This window comes from Oncorhynchus kisutch, unplaced genomic scaffold (genome assembly GCF_002021735.2).
Source record: "Oncorhynchus kisutch isolate 150728-3 unplaced genomic scaffold, Okis_V2 scaffold3945, whole genome shotgun sequence".
In the NCBI taxonomy this organism is placed as follows: Eukaryota; Metazoa; Chordata; class Actinopteri; order Salmoniformes; family Salmonidae; genus Oncorhynchus; species Oncorhynchus kisutch.
Genome location: NW_022265890.1, coordinates 64,663 through 88,609, shown reverse-complemented (window position 1 = coordinate 88,609; position 23,947 = coordinate 64,663). Strand labels below are relative to the sequence as shown.

Here is a 23,947-nt window from a genome sequence, read left to right as displayed (position 1 = left end):
CCAATACTTCCAGATCTACACAATAAGATCTACTAGGGGTTTATTGGGGGTTTCAGGGATTTGTGCCAATGAACCAAGACCCTGGGCTCTGAGTTCAGGCCCAGATCAACACCACAATAACAAGAGACTCTATTTGTGCTATTAAATATAGTAGGTCTGCCCATACTAGGGATCAGGCTTTCCTGACCTGTCATGGTTTGTAGGGCATTGGCCACCAACCCTGTTCCTGGAGAGCCACCAGGTGTGCCTGCTTCTGTTTCAGTAAACACTATGAGACTCATACACTGGAGGGTTTGTAATTGTTGGTCTAAAATCACATTACAATGATGGATATTTAAACAGAGTTATAGGGGAACATAGGGTTGTGCTAAAACATAAAGAGAGGGAGAGTAGTATTTAGGAAATGTGCAATAGGTTGGGACCAGCAGAAGCACCAGCCTTGACAGTAGGTCCACTTAGTACCGGACCAGCCATGGAAGCTCCATCAGTCTGACAGTAGGTCCACTTAGTACCGGACCAGCCATGGAAGCTCCATCAGTCTGACAGTAGGTCCACTTAGTACCGGACCAGCCATGGAAGCTCCATCAGTCTGACAGTAGGTCCACTTAGTACCGGACCAGCATTGGAAGCTCCATCAGTCTGACAGTAGATCCACTTAGTACCGAACCAGCCATGGAAGCTCCATCAGTCTGACAGTAGGTCCTCTTACTACGGGACCAGCCATAGAAGCTCCATCAGTCCACAATGTAGTTCCACCAATCTGTCTTACAGGACGCACGGTTCTCGACCTTCGCCTCTCCCGAGTCTGTAAGGGAGTTGCAGCGATGGGACAAGACTGTAACAACCAATTGGATACCACGAAATTGGGGAGAAAACAGGGTAAAAAATATATATACACTGCTCAAAAAAATAAAGGGAACACTAAAATAACACATCCTAGATCTGAATGAATGAAATATTCTTATTAAATACTTTTTTCTTTACATAGTTGAATGTGCTGACAACAAAATCACACAAAAATTATCAATGGAAATCAAATTTATCAACCCATGGAGGTCTGGATTTGGAGTCACACTCAAAATTAAAGTGGAAAACCACACTACAGGCTGATCCATGACTGACCCACCGCCAAACCGGTCATGCTGGAGGATGTTGCAGGCAGCAGAACGTTCTCCACGGCATCTCCAGACTGTCACGTCTGTCACTCAGTGTGAACCTGCTTTCATCTGTGAAGAGCACAGGGCGCCAGTGGCGAATTTGCCAATCTTGGTGTTCTCTGGCAAATGCCAAACGTCCTGTACGGTGTTGGGCTGTAAGCACAACCCCCACCTGTGGACGTCGGGCCCTCATACCACCCTCATGGAGTCGTCCTGCTGCTGGGTTGTTGCCCTCCTATGGCCTCCTCCACGTCTCCTGATGTACTGGCCTGTCTCCTGGTAGCGCCTCCATGCTCTGGACACTACACTGACAAAACACAGCAAACCTTCTTGCCACAGCTCGCATTGATGTGCCATCCTGGATGAGCTGCACTACCTGAGCCACTTGTGTGGGTTGTAGACTCCGTCTCATGCTACCACTAGCGTGAAAGCACCGCCAGCATTCAAAAGTGACCAAAAAATAAGCCAGGAAGCGTAGGAACTGAGAAGTGGTCTGTAGTCATAACCTGCAGAACCACTCCTTTATTGGGGGTGTCTTTCTAATTGCCTATAATTTCCACCTGTTGTCTATTCCATTTGCACAACAGCATGTGAAATTTATTGTCTATCAGTGTTGCTCCCTAAGTGGACAGTTTGATTTCACAGAAGTGTGATTGACTTGGAGTTACATTGTGTTGTTTAAGTGATCCCTTTATTTTTTTGAGCAGTGTATATATTTTTTTAAATAACACCCTTCCAACTTACCCTACACACAATTCAAAACCCACTACCCCATTCCACTACTTTGAACCCTATCTGCTCCTGCACCACGCCAACGGCCTGGGAGGACGGGACACCAACACTCAACACACACTGTAACTCTTCTGAAGTCAAATCTCATTCAGGATCCCTCACCTTTGACCCAATCTCCTCTACTTTCTTCACTGCTTCAACATATGACACCTTCTGCACTACTGTGACTCTGGACATCTCAACCTGCTTCTCTTGCACCGGACATTTCCAATCCCCAGCAACATGGGCACCCCTACAGTTAACACCAATGTTCCCTCTAAATTGCACTTGGGCACGCAGTAACTCAGAGACTGACGCGCAGCTCCCCAGGACTGCAGCACAGAAGTGTCAGCCCACGGAGAGAGGCATGAGATTGAATTTCACTCAAACTTTCTAGAGTTTACCTTGTTATTTAACAACTTTTCCCTTTACTGTGGCAACTGTGATCGAATCAACACAATATTAACCACTTTCAATATAACATACTGAAAACAAAATTAACTATGCAAGACTTAGTACACAAAACTAATTATGCAAGACTTAGTACGCAAAACTAACTATGCAAGACTTAGTACGCAAAACTAACTATGCAAGACTTAGTACGCAAAACTAACTATGCAAGACTTAGTACGCAAAACTAACTATGCAAGACTTAGTACGCAAAACTAACTATGCAAGACTTAGTACACAAAACTAACTATGCAAGACTTAGTACACAAAACTAACTATGCAAGACTTAGTACACAAAACTAACTATGCAAGATACTTTGTTGTAGGCAGAACACATCAGAGTCAGATTCTATTGGGTTGACATGCACAACTCAGCCCGTACTCGGCGCAGACTGGTGCGGCCTAACCAATCAGAGCTGCAGTAGGCCTATATGTAAATAGATATATGCCATATATTGATCTGTGCCATTTAGTTTGAACTGGACTGTTTTTACAGCATGAAGGGTCGTGAGTTGATGCGGTTGTTTAGAAATCAAAGCAGGAGCTGCATGTGGCCACGTGTGCACATTTTGGACATGTCCTTTGCTAGTTAGTGAGTTATTAGCCCAGTTATAGATCATTTGTAGTCAACAATGATTGCTTCCTACAAGAGCACAAAATGTATACATTTCTAGACATCTTTGAAAAGCAAGTCAGGTCAAAAAAAAAAAAAAAGTCAGGTCAGCAAATCAGCTTCTTTATGTCTTAAAAGGGCAGTTTTATTTTGAGGTCTTAAATAAGCTAGAGGGTAGCTTAATTTGTCTGATATTCTGTAATAATGGTATGGGAATAATAATGAATTTTGTTTTCTAAAGTGGTTTCTTGCATCAAACACATTTTTTTGTCACCTTGTCTGAAGGACAAGTGGATAAACAGGTTAATGTCAAACCCTGCATGTTTATTTTAAAGTCTCATGGAATGTAGGTCTACATTGAACACCACTCATTGGCTGCTACTGTAGGCTGAATGATAGAACAGCTATGTCCATGTTAAAATATTATGAGATGCATTTTCTCCATTGTTTTTGATGGTATGCCACTCTGGTAAGCCTACATTATGATCAAATAGTCACAGTAGCCTACTTGGACACAGTTAAAACTGTAACTTAAAGTCAGTACAGCCTCTGTGCTCACAGTAAACAGGCACTGGAAGTTGAACAGAATTTTCATAAGACCTGAAATTTGCTCAGTGGAATTGGTTGACACGCAACTTTATCCACCGAAACTACACAATCCCCTTGTCTGATGCCCTCCTGCACACTTCCCACATCTTGGAATCTCCCTCCGGCACTCTGCTGTGACATGACCATAAGTGTGTCACCTGAAACACTGTAATGGATTCGGTACAAAAGCTCTAACAGGATAACTTGATATATCCTAACATGATTGTTGGGTAAAGACTCGGATTCAAAACTCAAAAGGACAGACTGTGACACTCCTCTTCTCCCTCCTCCTCTGAAATCCACCTTTCTGTGGCCCTGTCCCAATACTCATCTTCTCCCTCCTCCTCTGATTCCACCTTTCTGTGGCCCTGACCCAATAATCAATCAATCAATCAAATGTATTTATAAAGCCCTACATACATCAGCTGATGTCACAAAGTGCTGTACAGAAACCCAGCCTAAAACCCCAAACAGCAAGCAATGCAGGTGTACGTACTGTAGAAGCATGGTGGCTAGGGAAAAACTCCCTAGAAAGGCCGGAACATAGGAAGAAATCTAGAGAGCAACCAGGCTATGATTGGTGGCCAGTCCTCTTCTGGCTGTTCCAGGTAGAGATTATTACAGAACATGGCCAAGATGTTCAAATGTTCATAGATGACCAGCAGGGTAAAATAATAATAATCACAGTGTTAGTAGAGGGTCCAACAGGTCAGCACCTCAGTAGTAAATGTCAGTTTCATAGGCGATCATTCAGAGTATCTCTACCGCACCTGCTGTCTCGAGAGAGTTGAAAACAGCAGGTCTGGGACAAGGTAGCGCGTCCGGTGAACAGGTCAGGGTTCCATAGCCGCAGGCAGAACAGTTGAAACTGGAGCAGCAGCACAACCAGGTGGATGGGGGACAGCAAGGAGTCATCAGGCCAGGTAGTCCTGAGGTATGGTCCTAGGGCCCAGGTCCTCTGAGAAAAAGAGAGAGAATAAGAGAGAGCATACTTAAATTCATACAGGACACCAGATAAGACAGGAGAAATACTCCAGATATAACAGACTGACCCTAGCCCCCCGACACAAACTATTGCAGCATAAATACTGGAGGCTGAGACAGGAGGGGTCAGGAGACACTGTGGCCCCGCCCAATACTCCTCTTCTCCCTCCTCCTCCATCCTTTCAGTGTCTCTGTCCCAATACTCCTCTTCTCCCTCCTCCTCCTCCATCCTTTCAGTGTCTCTGTCCCAATACTCCTCTTCTCCCTCCTCCTCCTCCTCCATCCTTTCAGTGTCTCTGTCCCAATACTCCTCCTCCTCCATCCTTTCAGTGTCTCTGTCCCAATACTCCTCTTCTCCCTCCTCCTCCTCCATCCTTTCAGTGTCTCTGTCCCAATACTCCTCTTCTCCCTCCTCCTCCTCCATCCTTTCAGTGTCTCTGTCCCAATACTCCTCTTCTCCCTCCTCCTCCTCCATCCTTTCAGTGTCTGTCCCAATACTCCTCTTCTCCCTCCTCAGTGTCCCTGTCCCAATACTCCTCTTCTCCCTCCTCCTCCTCCATCCTTTCAGTGTCTCTGTCCCAATACTCCTCTTCTCCCTCCTCCTCCTCCATCCTTTCAGTGTCTCTGTCCCAATACTCCTCTTCTCCCTCCTCCTCCTCCTCCATCCTTTCAGTGTCTCTGTCCCAATACTCCTCCTCCATCCTTTCAGTGTCTCTGTCCCAATACTCCTCTTCTCCCTCCTCCTCCTCCATCCTTTCAGTGTCTCTGTCCCAATACTCCTCTTCTCCCTCCTCCTCCTCCATCCTTTCAGTGTCTCTGTCCCAATACTCCTCTTCTCCCTCCTCCTCCTCCATCCTTTCAGTGTCTGTCCCAATACTCCTCTTCTCCCTCCTCAGTGTCCCTGTCCCAATACTCCTCTTCTCCCTCCTCCTCCTCCATCCTTTCAGTGTCTCTATCCCAATACTCCTCTTCTCCTCCTCCATCCTTCAGTGTCTGTCCAATACTCTCTTCTCCTCCAGTGTCCCTGTCCCAATACTCCTCTTCTCCCTCCTCCTCCTCCATCCTTTCAGTGTCTCTGTCCCAATACTCCTCTTCTCCCTCCTCTGTGTCCCTGTCCCAATACTCCTCTTCTCCCTCCTCTGTGTCCCTGTCCCAATACTCCTCTTCTCCCTCCTCAGTGTCTCTGTCCCAATACTCCTCTTCTCCCTCCTGTGTCCCTGTCCCAATACTCCTCTTCTCCCTCCTGTGTCCCTGTCCCAATACTCCTCTTCTCCCTCCTCTGTGTCCCTGTCCCAATACTCCTCTTCTCCCTCCTCTGTGTCCCTGTCCCAATACTCCTCTTCTCCCTCCTCAGTGTCTCTGTCCCAATACTCCTCTTCTCCCTCCTCAGTGTCTCTGTCCCAATACTCCTCTTCTCCCTCCTCAGTGTCTCTGTCCCAATACTCCTCTTCTCCCTCCTCTGTGTTCCTGTCCCAATACTCCTCTTCTCCCTCCTCTGTGTACCTGTCCCAATACTCCTCTTCTCCCTCCTCCGTGTCCCTGTCCCAATACTCCTCTTCTCCCTCCTCTGTGTCCCTGTCCCAATACTCCTCTTCTCCCTCCTGTGTCTCTGTCCCAATACTCATCTTCTCCCTCCTCTGTGTCCCTGTCCCAATACTCATCTTCTCCCTCCTCTGTGTCCCTGTCCCAATACTCCTCTTCTCCCAGATTTGCTAGCGGTCTGGTGGCATCCCAACGTAACTCCATATCAATCCTCCTGATCACCTCGGAAACAAGTCTTCTAACAGGATAACTGATATATCCTAACATGATTGTCGGGTAAAGACTCTGATTCAAAACTCAAAAAGGACATACTGTGACGTTTTACCAAATTTCTATCAACATGTTAAAATGTGCAACCAGAGGAAAATAACCTCTGGACCACCAATACTCCACACACAGAGATACAAGCAAAGCTCTCCCTCGCCCTCCATTTGGCAAATCTGACCATAATTCTATCCTCCCGATTCCTGCTTACAAGCAAAAATTAAAGCAGGAAGCACCAGTGACTAGATCAATAAAAAAAATGGTCAGACAAATCAGATGCTAAGCTACAGGACTGTTTTGCTAGCACAGACTGGAATATGAGATAGCCCACGTCTACCACAACCTACCACAACCTCTTCTATTGTGTTAGTAAGGTTCAGCCTGCTGCACAGACTCTATGGAGGCTTTAGAGCACCTGGTTAAACTGTGTGTTGAGAGCATTTTAAACTCTCAATAGTTAAATGAGTGAGAAATAGATGTCATTGTTGCAATAGTTTGTGAGTGGGCAACATATGCTATCATTTTAAAATTGGCATGTTGAATTATTTTGTTATTGAACTATTGTATAATGCTTTAATTTCTCCAATCTGGACATTTTGTGCTACTGTTACTACCTTACACAAGCTTGCATTTTCACCCCATAACATTTAATGGAATTACACATCCTTTTTACCTCAGATTTGTGATGTTTAGATGCTAAGCTACAGGACTGTTTTGCTAGCACAGACTTGAATATGTTTCGGGATTCTTCCGATGGCATTGAGGAGTAAACCACGTCAGTCATTGGCTTTATCAATAAGTGCATCGACGACGTCGTCCCCACAGTGACCGTACTTACATACCCCAACCAGAAGCCATTGTGCAGATGTTGCCTGGATTACAGAAGGCTAGATGCTGCCGCTTTCACACTAACCAAAAACTTTAAAGAAATCCTGATGTGCCCTCCGACGAACCATCAATACAGGACTAAGATCGAATTGTACTACACCAGCTCCAACGCTCGTCAGATATGGCAGGGCTTGCAAACCATTACAGACTACAAAGGGAAGCACAGCCGAGAGCTGCCCAGTGACTTGAGCCTACCAGAAAAGCTAAACTACTTCTATGCTCACCTCGAGTCAAATAACACTAAAACACGCATGAGAGCACCAGCTGTTTCGGACGACTGTGTGATCACATTCTCCGCAGCCGATGTGAGTAAGATCTTTGAACAGGTCAATATTCACAAGGCTGCGGGGCCAGACGGATTACCAGGACGTGTGCTCCGGGCATGTGCTGACCAACTGGCAGGTGTCTTCATTGACATTTTCAACATGTCCCTGATTGAGTCTGTAATACCAACATGTTTCAAGCAGACCACCATAGTCCCTGTGCCCAAGAACACAAAAGCAACCTGCCTAAATGACTACACACAAAAGTGCCCTCAAAGCTCATCAGTAAGCTAAGGACCCTGGGACTAAACACCTACCTTTACAACTGGATCCTGGACTTCCTGACGGCCCGCCCCCAGGTGATCAGGGTAGGTAACAGCACATCCGTCATGCTGATCCTCAACACAGGGGCCACTCATGGGTGCGTGCTTAGTCCCCTCCTCTACTCCCTGTTCACTCATGACTGCACGGCCAGGCACGACTCCAACACCATCCTTAAGTTTGCCAATGACACAACAGTGGTAGGCCTGGATGCTCTTGATGGTGCAGCTGGGAATGAGGTAGTTGGGTGGGCTATTTACCGATGGGCTGTGTACAGGTACAGTGATCGGTAAGCTGCTCTGACAGCTGATGCTTAAAGTTAGTGAGGGAGATATACAGTTGAAGTCGTAAGTTTACATACACTTAGGTTGAAGTCATTAAAACTCATTTTACACAAAACCAATACCATGCAAAACTAACTCAAATCTCAAATAAATCGATTACTTATGAAATTACCTTGAGGAAATGATGTACATTCACGACAGACCCAAAGTCTCTAGCTATGTGAATTGTAAAATAGTTATCACGTTCACTTGGATTTAAAAACACAAATAATTTACCAAATGTGATCATTCCTTTTCAGATTTGTTTAGCTAGCATGTTTTGAAAGTTTAAACGTGCTATTTGTTATATAACTGTCGTAATACAATTGAAACGGACACTCCTTATTCTGTGCGTGCATTCCCGGAACTTGTTCATTCCACTTTACTTGCAATCCGGGATCCTTGGGATGGCCCTATCCCAATAGATTCAGAAGTAAAATGGTTTAGGTTAAAAGATCAACTTAAACACTATAACAAACCATGATATCGTGTTCTCCTCTGTATCTAATAATATACAATGAAAGGACACTTTAAAAAAGAAAAGCTAAATATTTTACTAAAGTCTAACGCTTCTTCTTCGGTATTGGGTTGGCGGATCGCATCCATAGGGATTTGATTTATTTAACCTTTATTTAACCAGGTAGGCCAGTTGATAACAAGTTCTCATCTACAACCGCGACCTGGTTAAGATAAAGCAAAACAGTGTGACAAAAACAACACAGAGATACACATGGGATAAACAAAGGTACAGTCAATAATACAATAGAAAAGTCTATATACAGTATGTGCAAATGTAGTAAGTATAGGGGGGGTAAATGCAATAAATAGGCCATAGTGGTGAAATAATTACAATTTAGCATTAACACTGGAGTGATAGATGTGCAAGTAGAGATACTGGGGTGCAAAATAGCAAAAATAAATAACAATATGGGGATGAGGTAGTTGGGTGGGCTATTTACAGATGGGCTGTGTACAGGTGCAGTGATCGGTAAGCTGCTCTGACAGTTGATGTTTAAAGTTAGTGAGGGAGATATACAGTTGAAGTCGTAAGTTTACATACACTTAGGTTGAAGTAATTAAAACTCGTTTTTCAACCACTCCACAAATTTCTTGTTAACAAACTATAGTTTTGGCAAGTTGGTTAGGACATCTACTTTGTGCATGACAAGTAATTTTTCCAATAATTGTTTACAGATTATTTCACTGTATCACAATTCCAGTGGGTCAAAAGTTCACATACACTAAGTTGACTGTGCCTTTCAACAGCTTGGAAAATTCCGCAAAATTGTCATGGCTTTAGAAGCTTCTGATAGGCTAATTGACATCATTTGAATCAATTGGAGGTGTACCTGTGGATGTATTTCAAGGCCTACCTTCAAACTCAATGCCTCTTGCTTGACATCATGGGAAAATCAAAATAGCTCAGCCATGTTCATCTGTACAAACAATAGTACGCAAGTATAAACACCACGGGACCACGCAGCCGCCATACCGCTCAGGAAGAAGATGTGTTCTGTCTCCTAGAGATGAATGTACTTTGGTGCGAAAAGTGCAAATCAATCCCACAACAACAGCAAAGGACCGTGTGAAGATGCTGGAGGAAACAGGTACAAAAGTATCTATATCCACAGTAAAACGAGTCCCATATCGACATAACCTGAAAGGCCGCTCAGCAAGGAAGAAAGAAGGAAGAAGCCACTGCTCCAAAACCGCCATAAAAAAGCCAGACTACAGTTTGCAACTGCACTTGGGGACAAAGATAGTACTTCTCAGAGAAATGTTCTCTGGTCTGATGAAACAAAAATAAACAAAAATAGAACTGTTTGGCCATAATGACCATCGTTATGTTTGGAGGAAAAAGGGGGAGGCTTGCAAGCCAAAGAACACCATCCCAACCATGAAGCACGGCGGTGGCAGCATCATGTTGTGGGGGTGCTTTGCTGAAGTAGGGACTGGTGCACTTCACAAAATAGATGACATCATGAGGAAGGAAATTATGTGGATATATTGAAGCAACATCAAGACATCAGTCAGAAACTTAAAGCTTGGTCGCAAATGAGTCTTCCAAATGGACAATGACCCCAAGCATACTTGTGGCAAAATGGCTTAAGGACAACAAAGTCAAGGTATTGGAGTGGCCATCACAAAGCCCTGATCTCAATCCCATAGAACATTTTGGGCAGAACTGAAAAAGCGTGTGCAAGCAAGGAGGCCTACAAACCTGACTCGGTTACACCAGCTCTGGCAGGAGGAACGTGTCAAAATTCACCCAACTTATTGTGGGAAGCTTGTGGAAGACTCCCTGAAACATTTGACTCAAGTTAAACAATTTAAAGTCAATGCTACCAAATACTAATTGAGTGTATGTAAACTTCTGACCAACTGGGAATGTGATAAAATAAATAAAAGCTGAAATAAATCACTATTATTCTGACATGTTACTTTCTTAAAATAAAGTGGTGATCCTAACTAACCTAAGACAGGGAATGTTTTACTTGGACTAAATATCAGTAATTGTGAAAAACTGAGTTTAAATGCATTAGGCTAAGGTGTATGTAAACTTCTGACTTCAACTGTATATACAGTATTTCACTTCAAACAGTTTATTTAATTTAATTATACACAAGAGAAAAGAGGTTGCCCAGCATAAATTCATGTACAAACATAATTTTTAATTACATTATTGTCATTTAGCAGATGTTCTTATCCAGAGAGACATACTGGACAAATAAGTGTTAATTGCTTTGCTCAAGGGCACAATGACAGATGTTTCACCTAATCGGCTTGGGATTCAAACCTGTGACCTTTCGGTTACTGGCCCAACACTTTTAACCACTAGGCTACCTGCCACCAGATCAATTAACTTCAACACAGTTATTCAAATACATTCATCATCAATGACTACAATAATGAATATAGTATTAAAATACAATTTAATAAACACAAGTAGTTGATTCATAGCCTGTTCATCATTACACAAAAGTTGTAAAATAATCCACCCAAACTAATGCTAAAAACTGATCATTACACCATCTTTATATGATATACACGGATAGGGATGCACAATATATCGTTGAGCATATCGGAATCTGACGATATTAGCTAAAAATGCCAACATCGGCCCGATGTTTAATTTAACACCGATGTGCAAAACCAATGTTAATTAAAGCTGACATGCATACCTATATAACGTGGATAGATGACGCCACGAAAAATACAGCCCTAAACAGAAAAAAAGACTAAGTGCACACTTCCAACAACTAAACAAGTTCAAGTCAAGCAGTCATTTGAAAAGAGTAAGAACATTTCAGCGAGACAACTCAAAGGCGAAATCCATTAACGCCAAGATAATGACATTCGTTGCCCTTGACAATCAACCGTCCTCTGTCGTGGATGACGTTGGCTTTCGCCGACTGGTCAATCCCCAGAACACAGTATTTTTCAGACGGTGACCTACCGGAGTTACACAGAATTGTTAAAACGCACATCTATGGGTGTCACTACTATTAGCTTCACAACTGATATTTGGACCAGCGATGTCAGCCCCACGAGCATACTGAGTCTGACAGCACAGTGGGTCGATGAGGATTTCGTACTGAAGAAAGCAGTATTGCATGTTCAAGAATGTGCTGGTTCTCATACCGCTGCTGCCATTTCCAAAGTGTTTGAAACTTGGAAACATGAACACACTCCTAGCGCCAATTCAACAACTGTCTCGAGAAATAAGCTAATCAACTGCGCCTGCAGCAGACGTGATACCCTCTGTCATGGCATTGAAACCCCTGCTCAACAAAACCCCACTGTGTGTGTCGGCAGTTAACTAACAAAAGTACTCGATGCTGTGAACAAGCGATTCGATGGCATTCTCTCTGAGTCTCTTTACTGTGTCGCCATCATACTCGGTACAAGGACCGCTACTTCGATGCAGACAAGTAACAGGGTTTATGTTACATGGTACATAAACAGCTGGACAAGATGGAAACGGACACAGTGAAAGAGCACATGAGGAAGAGAGGCTACGGACAGACAGAGCTGAAACTTCACTGCTTGACATGAATGATGAAATCCTGGTTGAGAATGAAACGACTGAACAACGAAACAGTACATACAGCAAGTGAAATAAATCGGTTTTGATTATGTTTTACTGGTAATGGGGACATACGTAAATGCCAACAAAATAACTTTTTGGTCGGTGTGGTTTGTGGTGTGTAACTTTTACTTAACTAGGCAAATTAGTTAAGAACAAATTCTTATTTACAATAACGACCAACCCCGGACGAGGCTGGGCGAATTGTGCGCAGCCCTATGGGACTCTCAATCACGTCCGGATGTGATTCAAACCAGGGACTGTAAGTGACACTCTGCGTCCGTGTTTTAACTATTTAACTCTATTAGAATGCTTAAAAGATTTTAACATTTTAAATATCGGTGTAGTTTGTTGGCAAGGAAAATATTGGATATCTTATTGGCCAAAAATTTCATATCGGTGCATCCCTAGTACAAAATATTTGAAACACCTTCCTAATATTGAGTTGCACCCCCCTTTGGCCTCAGAACAGCCTCAAATCGTCGGGGCATAGACTGTCCAAGGTGTTGAGTGCTTTCCACAGGGATGCTGGCCCATGTGGACTCCAATGCTTCCTACAATTGTGTCAAGTTGGCTGGGAGTGGATCTACTCTGAATAGCTCGTTCCATCTCCTCCCACAGATGCACAAAGAAGTAATGTTCTTGAAACCATTCCTGGACAAACCTTGTGGAATAAGACATTATCCTGCTGAAAGAATCCATTTGCAGATGGATACACTGCTGCCATGAAGGGATGCACCTGATTGGCAATGATGTTTAGATATTCTGTGGCATTCAAACATTACTCAACTTTTATCAAGGGGCCCAATGTGTGCCCTGAAAACACACCCCACACCACCACATGGCATGGATGCATGCAGTGGTGTAAAGTACTTATAGCTAATTTTTACTTAAGTAGTTCTGTACTTTACTATTTATATTTTTGACAACTTTTACTTTTATTTCACTAAATTCCTAGAGTAAATAATACTTTTAACTCCATACACTTTCCCTGACACACAAGTACTCAACTTTATTTTTTATGATTAGCAGGACAGAAAATGGTCCAATTCATGCACTTATCAAGATGACTTTTGATACTAAGGTATATTTACAACCAAATACCCATATACTTTTACTTTAGTTACTCTTGCCAAATTAAGAGCAGAAGTAAGGATTCTCTCCTGTGTCTGTTCTCTGATGACCTTTTAGCTCAGCTTTTTAAAATCATTTTCTACAGTCAGATCCGTGGTAAGGCTTCTCTCCTTTATGTTTACCTTGGTGTCTTTTTAAGTGGCACATTTGAGAGAAACTCTTTCCACAGTCAGAGCAGAAGTAAGGCTTCTCACCTGTGTGTGTTCTCTGATGAACCTTTAGCTCAGCTGATGTTGTGAAGCATTTTACACAGTCAGAGCAGGAGTAAGGCTTCATTCCTGTATGTATACGTTCATGTGTTTTTAAGTTGCACAGTAGAGAGATACTCTTTCCACAGTCAGAGCAGGAGTAAGGCTTCTCACCTGTGTGTGTTCTCTGATGGACTTTTAGCTCAGTTGATGTTGTGAAGCATTTGACACAGTCAGAGCAGGCGTAAGGCTTCACTCCTGTATGTATACGTTCATGAGTTTTTAAGTTGCCCAGTTGAGAGAAAATCTTCCCACAGTCAGAGCAGGAATAAGGCTTCACTCCTGTATGAATAAGTTCATGTGCTTTTAAAAAACCCTGTCGAGAGAAACTCTTTCCACAGTCAGAGCAGGAGTAAGGCTTCTCTCCAGTGTGCACTCTCTGATGAAGTTTTAGCTCAGCTGATGTTGTGTAGCATTTAACACAGTCAGAGCAAGAGTAAGGCTTCACTCCTGTATGTATATGTTCATGTCTTTTTAAGTGGCTCAGTCGAGAGAAAATCTTTCCACAGTCAGGGCAGGAGTAAGGCTTCTCTCCAGTGTGCACTCTCTGATGAACTGTCAGATTCCCTGATGTTGTGAATCTCTTCCCACAGTCAGTACAGGAATACGGATTCTCTCCTGTGTGTATTTTTAGGTGTATTTTTAGCTTTGATAGAATTGGGAAAATCTCCTCACAATGTGGGCAGTGGTGAGACCTCTTAGCTCCATGATCTTCCTGCTGTTTCTCTCTGGATGTAGAGAATGTCTCAACATGGTCTCCTGTGTGAACAACATCAGAAGAACCAGTCAGTTGGTATGATATACATGTCAATCAAATCGATATTATGAAGCCCTTTTTACATCATCAGATGTCAAAGTGCTTTACAGAAACCCAGCCTAAAATCCTCAAAGAGCAAGCAATGCTGATGTAGAAGAAAAACTCCCTTGAAAGCAGAAGAAAGAAAGGTAGAGGAACCAGGCCTAGAGGGGTTGCCAGTCCTCTTCTGTCTGTACCGGGTGACATTATTCATATAAGTAGTCTGTACAATACAAAAGGGGAATTAAACTATTCTAAAAGTGGGTCAAACTTGAAAGCTAAAAAGGGGCGTGTCATCCTCCACTCACTATCACAAGGGTTAGTAACTACAGACTTATTTCATAGAACTTTAAAACACTGGCAGTTTGTCTACTTCACTTCTTTAGTCTCCTCTCTGATCACTCCATATAGACCAGTTAATAAAACTAATGCTGACAAAACTGGTGTCAAACCATGCACGTGTCAGTAGGATGAAATAACATCTACCTTCTCATTGAAATAGTTCTACAGCAACTTTTCATGCACAGTGGGAAGTTGGAACGAACAACAAACTTAGTTAGAACCTGCTCTTACCATGATTAACAGATTTCCCAATCTTCTCCTCCTCTTCTTCATCTTTAATGTTGACATTCAGCTCCAGTGTTTGACTGCAGTCTTCCAGCTTCACTGATGCCATCTCTGGATCCTGCAGTGCAAACTGTGCTCCACTCTCACAATCAGGACCCCGTGACTGTAGGTTTGGTCTCAATGTGGAAGGAGAGAGGCAGGCTGGGTTTGTCCTCACTGTTGATGTTATCGGCTTCAGACTTAATTCTAGTCGTCCTGTAGTAACAACGAGTAACAGAAAAAAAGTTATTGTCTTGACAGTTCAGGCACTTTCTTTACTCTCAAAAATATATATTATATTTATTTTGGTTCAATGATTTAATTCAGTGCTTGACTTGGACTGAAATAGGTGCCGGTACTGTTTATATTTAGGTGCAGCAGCTCCACAATACTGTTGAGCTAATATTGTATAAGGGGAACATGAGCTCAAACACAAGACATTTGAGGTGGCGGTAAATCAGATCCTGTCCATCTCATTTCAAAAGAGGAAGTAGGTAACAAAACATTAAATCGTTCAAATTGGACAAAGTACACGCTTTAAAATGAGTCTACACAACGTAAATTAACTTAACCTATAGTAGATTCCCCAAATTCCCAAATGAGTAAATGACTCATTCACACAAAACCAATAACTTGCTAACCAAACTCTGTAATCTCAAATATAATTTTTATTAAATGACCTTGAAGAAGTTATGTACATCCATTCAGACAAACCTGGTTTAACTTGAAACAGTTTCACGTTCACTTGGTTTGACACAAAAATAACAAACCATTACCCAACGTGATAATACCTGAACGGATGTTACCTAGCATGGTATGACATGTTGTTTTGATATTAGAACGTTTACGCTTTTACATACCTGTCGTAATAAATAGAAACGGACACAAAAGGTTATCTTCCTGACTGCACTGATCTGGTGCTTTCTTTATTCTGAAGAATGGTGTGTGCCTGCCCGGAACTTCCTGTTCCCCCACTACCACAGTGCAGCCTCAGATAGAACAACGAGACAGATATTTTACGGGAAGTAAAAATGTGATGCATCCGCGTAGCGTTGCCAAATATGGTAGTGAGAGGAAGCCCACTGGCCGGGAGTTGGAGAAGATGGAACTAGATGGATTTTGGCCGACATTCTGCAAATGTTCTAATCGATGAAACATCTGATCTTAATACAGTTCTGTTCCCAAAACTAAAATCTGTTGTGAACAGAGTGGACTAAGGTTTGTAGACTTCACGCTTTGCAAAAGTTTTAAATAATCACGTTATTTAGAAGGAACGCCGAGGCGAATTGAGTTATTGCACACAAGTTCTTCACAGAGTTGTTCCCTAACAGAAATATGCAGGATTTGCGCTAGAATGCGCCAATAGGAGCTCGGGCTTGGCACTGCCCACTATGACTCATCTGTTCCCATTAGAAAGGACCAGCTGTGTTCTATCTTGGTTTAGTTATAAAAAAGATTTGTTGCAACCGTCCATGCATTCAGGGATCCTTGGGATGGCCCTACCCCATCATATGAAAAGGTTGGTGCTTCATTTGAGCCGGATCCAACCGCACCTCTCAGTTTTGTAGTCTTTCGTTCCGGGAACCCGTTTGACAGGATCAGGTAACCTACCTCGTGGCATGAAAAATGATTTCCACTGTTTGCAATGTAAAAATACTGATAAAACCAGAGTAATTACATTTAGAGTCCTCTGTAATTGTCATGCCCCCTAAAAAACAAAGTGAAAATGTGCCTGATATTCTAAGAATGTATTAATGTTGGGCCGTTCCAGGTTTATGGTTTGTGCAACATTGGCCACGCCTTGGTATAAATAGGCTACAATGCTATTTATTTTTTAAATATCCTAGCTGTGGATTGTGTGTAGCCAAATCACAAGGCATGACTACTGTGAACAGCATTGGCCGGTGAGTGAGCTGAACATCATTGGGTGAGTCAGTGAAACTGGAAAGCTTGTTTAGGACTATAACTTCCTCCTCATATTGTACAATGTGTTTCTCCTCACACCTGGCCTAGACTATTGATGGATTAGAGACAAGGCTGTTTTTATTGATCTCAGTGTCAAAGTAGCCTGTCATTTTGGTCATCTGTGAGGTATTGAAAAATATTCTGCAAAAGTCCCCCGTCATATAAAATGATGTAGAAATGCATGAAATCTGTTTACAAAAGGCCACATTTTTTCAGGACTCCAGGCTACAATAAATGTACTCTGTGTGCAACTTCTGCAAGCAGCTCCACACCACTGCTGTATGCCAGTACACTAAAGCCATGATAATGCATGCAATGCTTTATTATAAAGGTATTTTATTTAATGTGTTCTGCTACCGCAGAGACCCCCAGGTCACCCCCCCTCTCAGGCTCACTTCTGGTTCCAGCACCTCCCAATTTACAAATGAAGCGCTGGAGAAGTGGGTAGCTGCTGCTGCCTCCCCTGGGACACATCTCCATTGCCTGGAGTTCATCAGGCTGTTCATCAGGCATTTCTCATAAGAAACTAGCTCCCTGGTACACAGAAAATACCCGAGCTCTGAAGCAAGCTTCCAGAAAATTGGAACGGAAATGGCGCCACACCAAACTGGAAGTCTTCCGACTAGCTTGGAAAGACAGTACCGTGCAGTACCGTAGAGCCCTTACTGCTGCTCGATCATCCTATTTTTCTAACTTCATTGAGGAAAATAAGAACAATCCGAAATTCCTTTTTGATACTGTCACAAAGCTAACTAAAAAGCAGCATTCCCCAAGAGAGGATGACTTTCACTTTAGCAGTGATAAATTCATGAACTTCTTTGAGGAAAAGATTATGATTATTAGAAAGCAAATTACGGACTCCTCTTTAAATCTGAGTATTCCTTCAAAGCTCAGTTGTCCTGAGTCTGCACAACTCTCCCAGGACCTAGGATCAAGAGAGACGCTCAAGTGTTTTAGTACTATATCTCTTGACACAATGATGAAAATAATCATGGCCTCTAAACTTTCAAGCTGCATACTGGACCCTATTCCAACTAAACTACTGAAAGAGCGGCTTCCTGTGCTTGGCCCTCCTATGTTGAACATAATAAACGGCTCTCTATCCACCGGATGTGTACCAAACTCACTAAAAGTGGCAGTAATAAAGCCTCTCTTGAAAAAGCCAAACCTTGACCCAGAAAATATAAAAAACTATCGGCCTATATCGAATCTTCCATTCCTCGCAAAAATGTTAGAAAAGGCTATTGCGCAGCAACTTACTGCCTTCCTGAAGACAAACAATGTATACGAAATGCTTCAGTCTGGTTTTAGACCCCATCATAGCACAGAGACGGCACTTGTGTAGGTGGTAAATTACATTTTAATGGCATCGGACCGAGGCTCTGCATCTGTCCTCGTGCTCCTAGACCTTAGTGCTGCTTTTGATACCATCGATCACCACATTCTTTTGGAGAGATTGGAAACCCAAATTGGTCTACACGGACAAGTTCTGGCCTGGTTTAGATCTTATTTGTCGGAAAGATATCAGTTTGTCTCTGTGAATGGTTTGTCTCTGACAAATCAACTGTAAATTTCGGTGTTCCTCAAGGTTCCGTTTTGGGACCACTATTGTTTTCACTATATATTTTACCTCTTGGGGATGTTATTCGAAAACACAATGTTAACTTTCACTGCTATACGGACACACAGCTGTACATTTCAATGAAACATGGTGAAGCCCCAAAATTACCCTTGCTAGAAGCATGTGTTTCAGACAGTTTTATTTGAGACGACTGTACAACCATTAAGATTAATTGTCAGATTCAACAGAAGATCTCTTTGTTTCTTGGGACCTAGACATAAGGAAGTGGATGGCTGCAAACTTTCTACTTTTAAATTCGGACAAAACAGAGATGCTTGTTCTAGGTCCCAAGAAACAAAGAGATCTTCTGTTGAATCTGACAATTAATCTTAATGGTTGTACAGTCGTCTCAAATAAAACTGAAGGACCTCGGCGTTACTCTGGACCCTGATCTCTCTTTTGAAGAACATATCAAGACCATTTCAAGGACAGCTTTTTTCCATCTACGTAACATTGCAAAAATCAGAAACTTTCTGTCCAAAAATGATGCAGAAAAATTAATCCATGCTTTTGTCACTTCTAGGTTAGACTACTGCAATGCTCTACTTTCCGGCTACCCGGATAAAGCACTAAATAAACTTCAGTTGGTGCTAAATACGGCTGCTAGAATCCTGACTAGAACCAAAACATTTGATCATATTACTCCAGTGCTAGCCTCTCTACACTGGCTTCCTGTCAAAGCAAGGGCTGATTTCAAGGTTTTACTGCTAACCTACAAAGCATTACAAAGCATTACATGGGCTTGCTCCAACCTATCTCTCTGATTTGGTCCTGCCGTACATACCTACACGTACGCTACGGTCACAAGACGCAGGCCTCCTAATTGTCCCTAGAATTTCTAGGCAGGGCTTTCTCCAATAGAGCTCCATTTTTATGGAACGGTCTGCCTACCCATGTCAGAGACGCAAACTCGGTCTCAACCTTTAAGTCTTTACTGAAGACTCATCTCTTCAGTGGGTCGTATGATTGAGTGTAGTCTGGCCCAGGAGTGGGAAGGTGAACGGAAAGGCTCTGGAGCAACGAACCGCCCTTGCTGTCTCTGCCTGGCCGGTTCCCCTCTTTCCACTGGGATTCTCTGCCTCTAACCCTATTACAGGGGCTGAGTCACTGGCTTACTGGGGCTCTCTCATGCCGTCCCTGGAAGGGGTGCGTCACCCGAGTGGGTTGATTCACTGATGTGGTCATCCTGTCTGGGTTGGCGCCCCCCCTTGGGTTGTGCCATGGCGGAGATCTTTGTGGGCTATACTCAGGCTTGTCTCAGGATGGGAAGTTGGTGGTTGAAGATATCCCTCTAGTGGTGTGGGGGCTGTGCTTTGGCAAAGTGGGTGGGGTTATATCCTTCCTGTTTGGCCCTGTCTGGGGGTGTCCTCGGATGGGGCCACAGTGTCTCCTGACCCCTCCTGTCTCAGCCTCCAGTATTTATGCTGCAGTAGTTAATGTGTCGGGGGGCTAGGGTCAGTTTGTTATATCTGGAGTACCTCTCCTGTCCTATTCGGTGTCCTGTGTGAATCTAAGTGTGCGTTCTCTAATTCTCTCTCTCTCGGAGGACCTGAGCCCTAGGACCATGCCCCAGGACTACCTGACATGATGACTCCTTGCTGTCCCCAGTCCACCTGGCCGTGCTGCTGCTCCAGTTTCAACTGTTCTGCCTGTGATTATTATTATTTGACCATGCTGGTCATATATGAACATTTGAACATCTTGGCCATGTTCTGTTACAATCTCCACCCGGCACAGCCAGAAGAGGACTGGCCACCCCACATAGCCTGGTTCCTCTCTAAGTTTCTTCCTAGGTTTTGGCCTTTCTAGGGAGTTTTTCCTAGCCACCGTGCTTCTACACCTGCATTGCTTGCTGTTTGGGGTTTAAGGCTGGGTTTCTGTACAGCACTTTGAGATATCAGCTGATGTACGAAGGGCTATATAAATAAATTTGATTTGATTTGATTGTGGCCTGTTGTCCCACTGCTCTTCAATGGCTGTGCGAAATTCCCGGATATTGGCGGGAACTGGAACAAGCTGTCGTACACATTGATCCAGACCATCCCAAACACGCTCAAAAGGTGACATGTCTGGTGAGTATGCAGGCCATTGAAGAATTGGGACATGTTCAGCATTATCAATTGTGTACAGATCCTTGCGACATGGGGCTGTGCATTGTCATGCTGAAAACATGAGGTGATGGCAGCAGATGAATAGCAGGACAACGGCCCTCAGGATCTTGTCATGGTATCTCTGTGCATTCACAGGTGTGCCAAGCTTGTAGCGTCATACTCAAGCTTCAAGGCTGTAATCGCTGTCAAAGGTGCTACAACAAAGTACTGAGTAAAGGGTCGGAATAATTATGTAAATGTGGTATGTGATTTTTATAAATTTGGTAAAATTTCTTAACCTGTTTTTGCTTTGTCATTATGAGGTGTTGTGTGTAGATTGGTGGGGGACCGAAACAGTTTAATATATTATAATAGGGCTGTAATGTAACAAAATGTGGAAAAAGTCAAGGGGTCTGAATAATTTCCCAATGCACTGTGTGCTGAATCCTTTCAGCAAGGTTGCTTCCTCTCCTCTCTAAGGAGTGTTTTACTCTCATTCTGAAGCCTGATAAATCCCCAACAAAATGTGAAAGTTAGACGAATTTCTCTTCTGAACTACGACTCAAGAATTAGTGCTAAAGCCTTAGCCAGGAGATTGGATAGAGTGCTCCCAAATCTAATATACAAAGACCAAAAAAGGCTATGTGAAAAACCATCAAGGTTTTCACAATGTGAGTAGTGTACTAAACATAGTGCACATGTGAAGGGTCCCCTGATACTGCCATACTCTCACTTGATGCAGAAAAGGCATTCCATAGAGTTGAGTGGTCTTATTTCAGAGATTTGGGAACTACTTCTGTAAAACGGATTAAGAGATGATTTACCGACCCCACTACAGATGTTGCCACTGACAACTTGATTTCACAACATTTTAAAGATTTTTCAGGGCACGAGACAAGGATGTCCAGACAGTCCAGGACTCTTTCGTTTAGCTATAGAACCCTTTGCAATTGCAGTAAGGGCCCAACCGTCAATTAGTAGAATTAATGCTGATGATACCCTCTTATTCCTAACAGATCTAAAGAACTCGCCCCTATCCGATTTAATTAATAAACTTGTCCATTTTTGGGTTTAAAGTTAATCAAACCAAATCTTCCATCCTTTTCCTCAACAAAAAAGATACTGAATCCAGTTGTACAGCATCTATTTGTGAATACAGAACAAGGTTTCACATATCTTGGTATTAAAAATTACACCAGAAATTAGCTCCTTGAGCTCAGCAAATTATGAACCCATGGTAACAAATGCAACATAATCCACCAACAGATGGACATCATTGCTTGTATCTATTATTGGTAGAATAAATATCATTAAGACTCATATTCTGCCCAAATTCCTTCGTCTATTTCAATCAATTCCTCTGGCTGCATCAAAATAAAATAGTATTTCTGTAATTGTGGACTGTCCTAATTGGAACTAATAAATATGTGTCAAAAAAATTTAAACAATGAATGATGAGGCCCCTGTGTTCTTGGGGGCCTTCAACGCTTCAAGGGGCTCCCGAGTGGCGCAGCGGTCGAAGGCACTGCATCTCAGTGCTTGAGGCATCACTACAGACACTGGTTTGATTCCAGGCTGTATCTCAACTGGCCGTGATCAGGAGTCCCATAGGGCGACGCACAATTGAACCAGCATCGTCCGGTTAGGCAGTCAGTGTAAATAAAAATGTGGTTTTTACTCTGACATGCACTGTCAACTGTGGGACCTTATATAAACAGGTGTGTGCTTTCCCAAATCATGTCCAATCAATTGAATTTACCACAGGTTGACAACAATCAAGTTGTAGAAACATATCTAATGGAAACAGGATGCACCTGGATGCACCTGAGCTTAATGTCGAGTCTCATAGCAAAGGGTCTGAATACTTATGTAATTAAGGTATTTCAGTTTGGGGTTTTTTAAAGTATAAAATGTTTAAACATTTCTAAAAACCTGTTTGCTTTGTCATTATGGGGTATTGTGTGTAGATTGATGAGTGTTAAATTTGATATAAAAATATAATCTTAGAATAAGGCTGTAATGTAACAAAACGAGGAAGAAGTCAAGGGGTCTAAATACTTCCTGAATGGGAGAGGGGATACCTAGTCAGCTGTACAACTGAATGCATTCAACTGAAATGTGTCTTCCACATTTAACCCAACCGCTTTGAATCAGAGAGGTGCGGGGGGCTGCCATAATCGACATTCACATCTCCGGCGCCGAGGGAACAGTGGGTTAACTGCTTTGCTCAGGAGCAGAACGACCAATTTTTACCTTGTCATTCGATCCAGCAGCCTTTAATTGACTGGCCAACTCTCTAACCACTAGGCTACCTGTACGTATTCATGTAAGAAGGCTGTGCAATACAAAAGGGGAATAAAAAACTTTTAAAGTAAGTCAAGAAAATTATGAGCTATATCATCAACTCAACATCACAAGGGTTATTAGTAACTACACACTCATTCTACTGCAACTTATCATGCACAGTGGGAAGTTGGAACGAACAACAAACTTAGTTAGATAGAACCTGCTCTTACCATGAGAAACAGATTTCCCAATCTTCTCCTCCTCCTCTTCATCTTTAATGTTGACATTCAGCTCCAGGGTTTGAGTGCAGTCTTCCAGCTTCACTGATGCCATCTCTGGATCCTGCTGTAAAAACTGGCCTCCACTGTCATTATCAGGACCCAGTGACTGTAGTTTTGGACTCCGCGTGGAAGGAGAGAGGCAGGCTGGGTTTGTTCTCACTGTTGATGTTACCGGCCTCATACCTGAGTCAGAAAGTGGTATAAGAGAAACGGACACAAACATTATTGTCATAAGTTCTGGAACTTTCTTCATTCTCTAAAAATATATTCTATTTTTTTCTTGTTCAATTATCTAATTCAGTGCTCGAATTGGACTGAAATAGTTGTCCATACTCATTTTGTGTGCTGGTACTGTTTATATTTAGGTGCAGGAGCTTCATAATACATTAGAAATAATACTTAACCTGAAGTAGATAAATGCATACAAGACTCAAAAACCATTTAGTACAAGGTTACAGTTTGTTTTTGGCAGCACTACGTGCTATTTTCCTTAACATTGTATTCACTGTTTTACTTCAAAAACCAATTGTATTTCCACACCATAGTAACATTTATAGATGACAGAAACAACTGAATGTGTCTGAATATGACACATGTAGAAAAACGATAATCATTACATTTCAAATTACGTTTCAAAACAGCAGTGCAACCGTAAAATTGTCTCTCTGC

General features: G+C 42.7%; 1 protein-coding gene across 3 annotated transcripts in view; it reads right to left on the bottom strand.

The window, feature by feature from the left end:
* Positions 1 to 10,744: 10,744 nt before the first annotated feature.
* The window catches only part of LOC116372144 (oocyte zinc finger protein XlCOF6.1-like), a 50,452-nt gene continuing 37,249 nt past the window's right edge, over positions 10,745 to 23,947 (bottom strand). For 2 of the 3 annotated variants that reach the window (XM_031821250.1, XM_031821251.1), the window contains one exon: positions 10,745 to 14,392. In XM_031821250.1, the coding sequence (XP_031677110.1) occupies positions 13,458 to 14,392 (935 nt within the window). In that variant the 3' untranslated portion in view covers positions 10,745 to 13,457. Of the gene's footprint in view, positions 14,393 to 15,002; positions 15,252 to 23,227; positions 23,466 to 23,947 lie in introns of those variants that run through there. The other variant, XM_031821253.1, reaches the window with a different exon arrangement.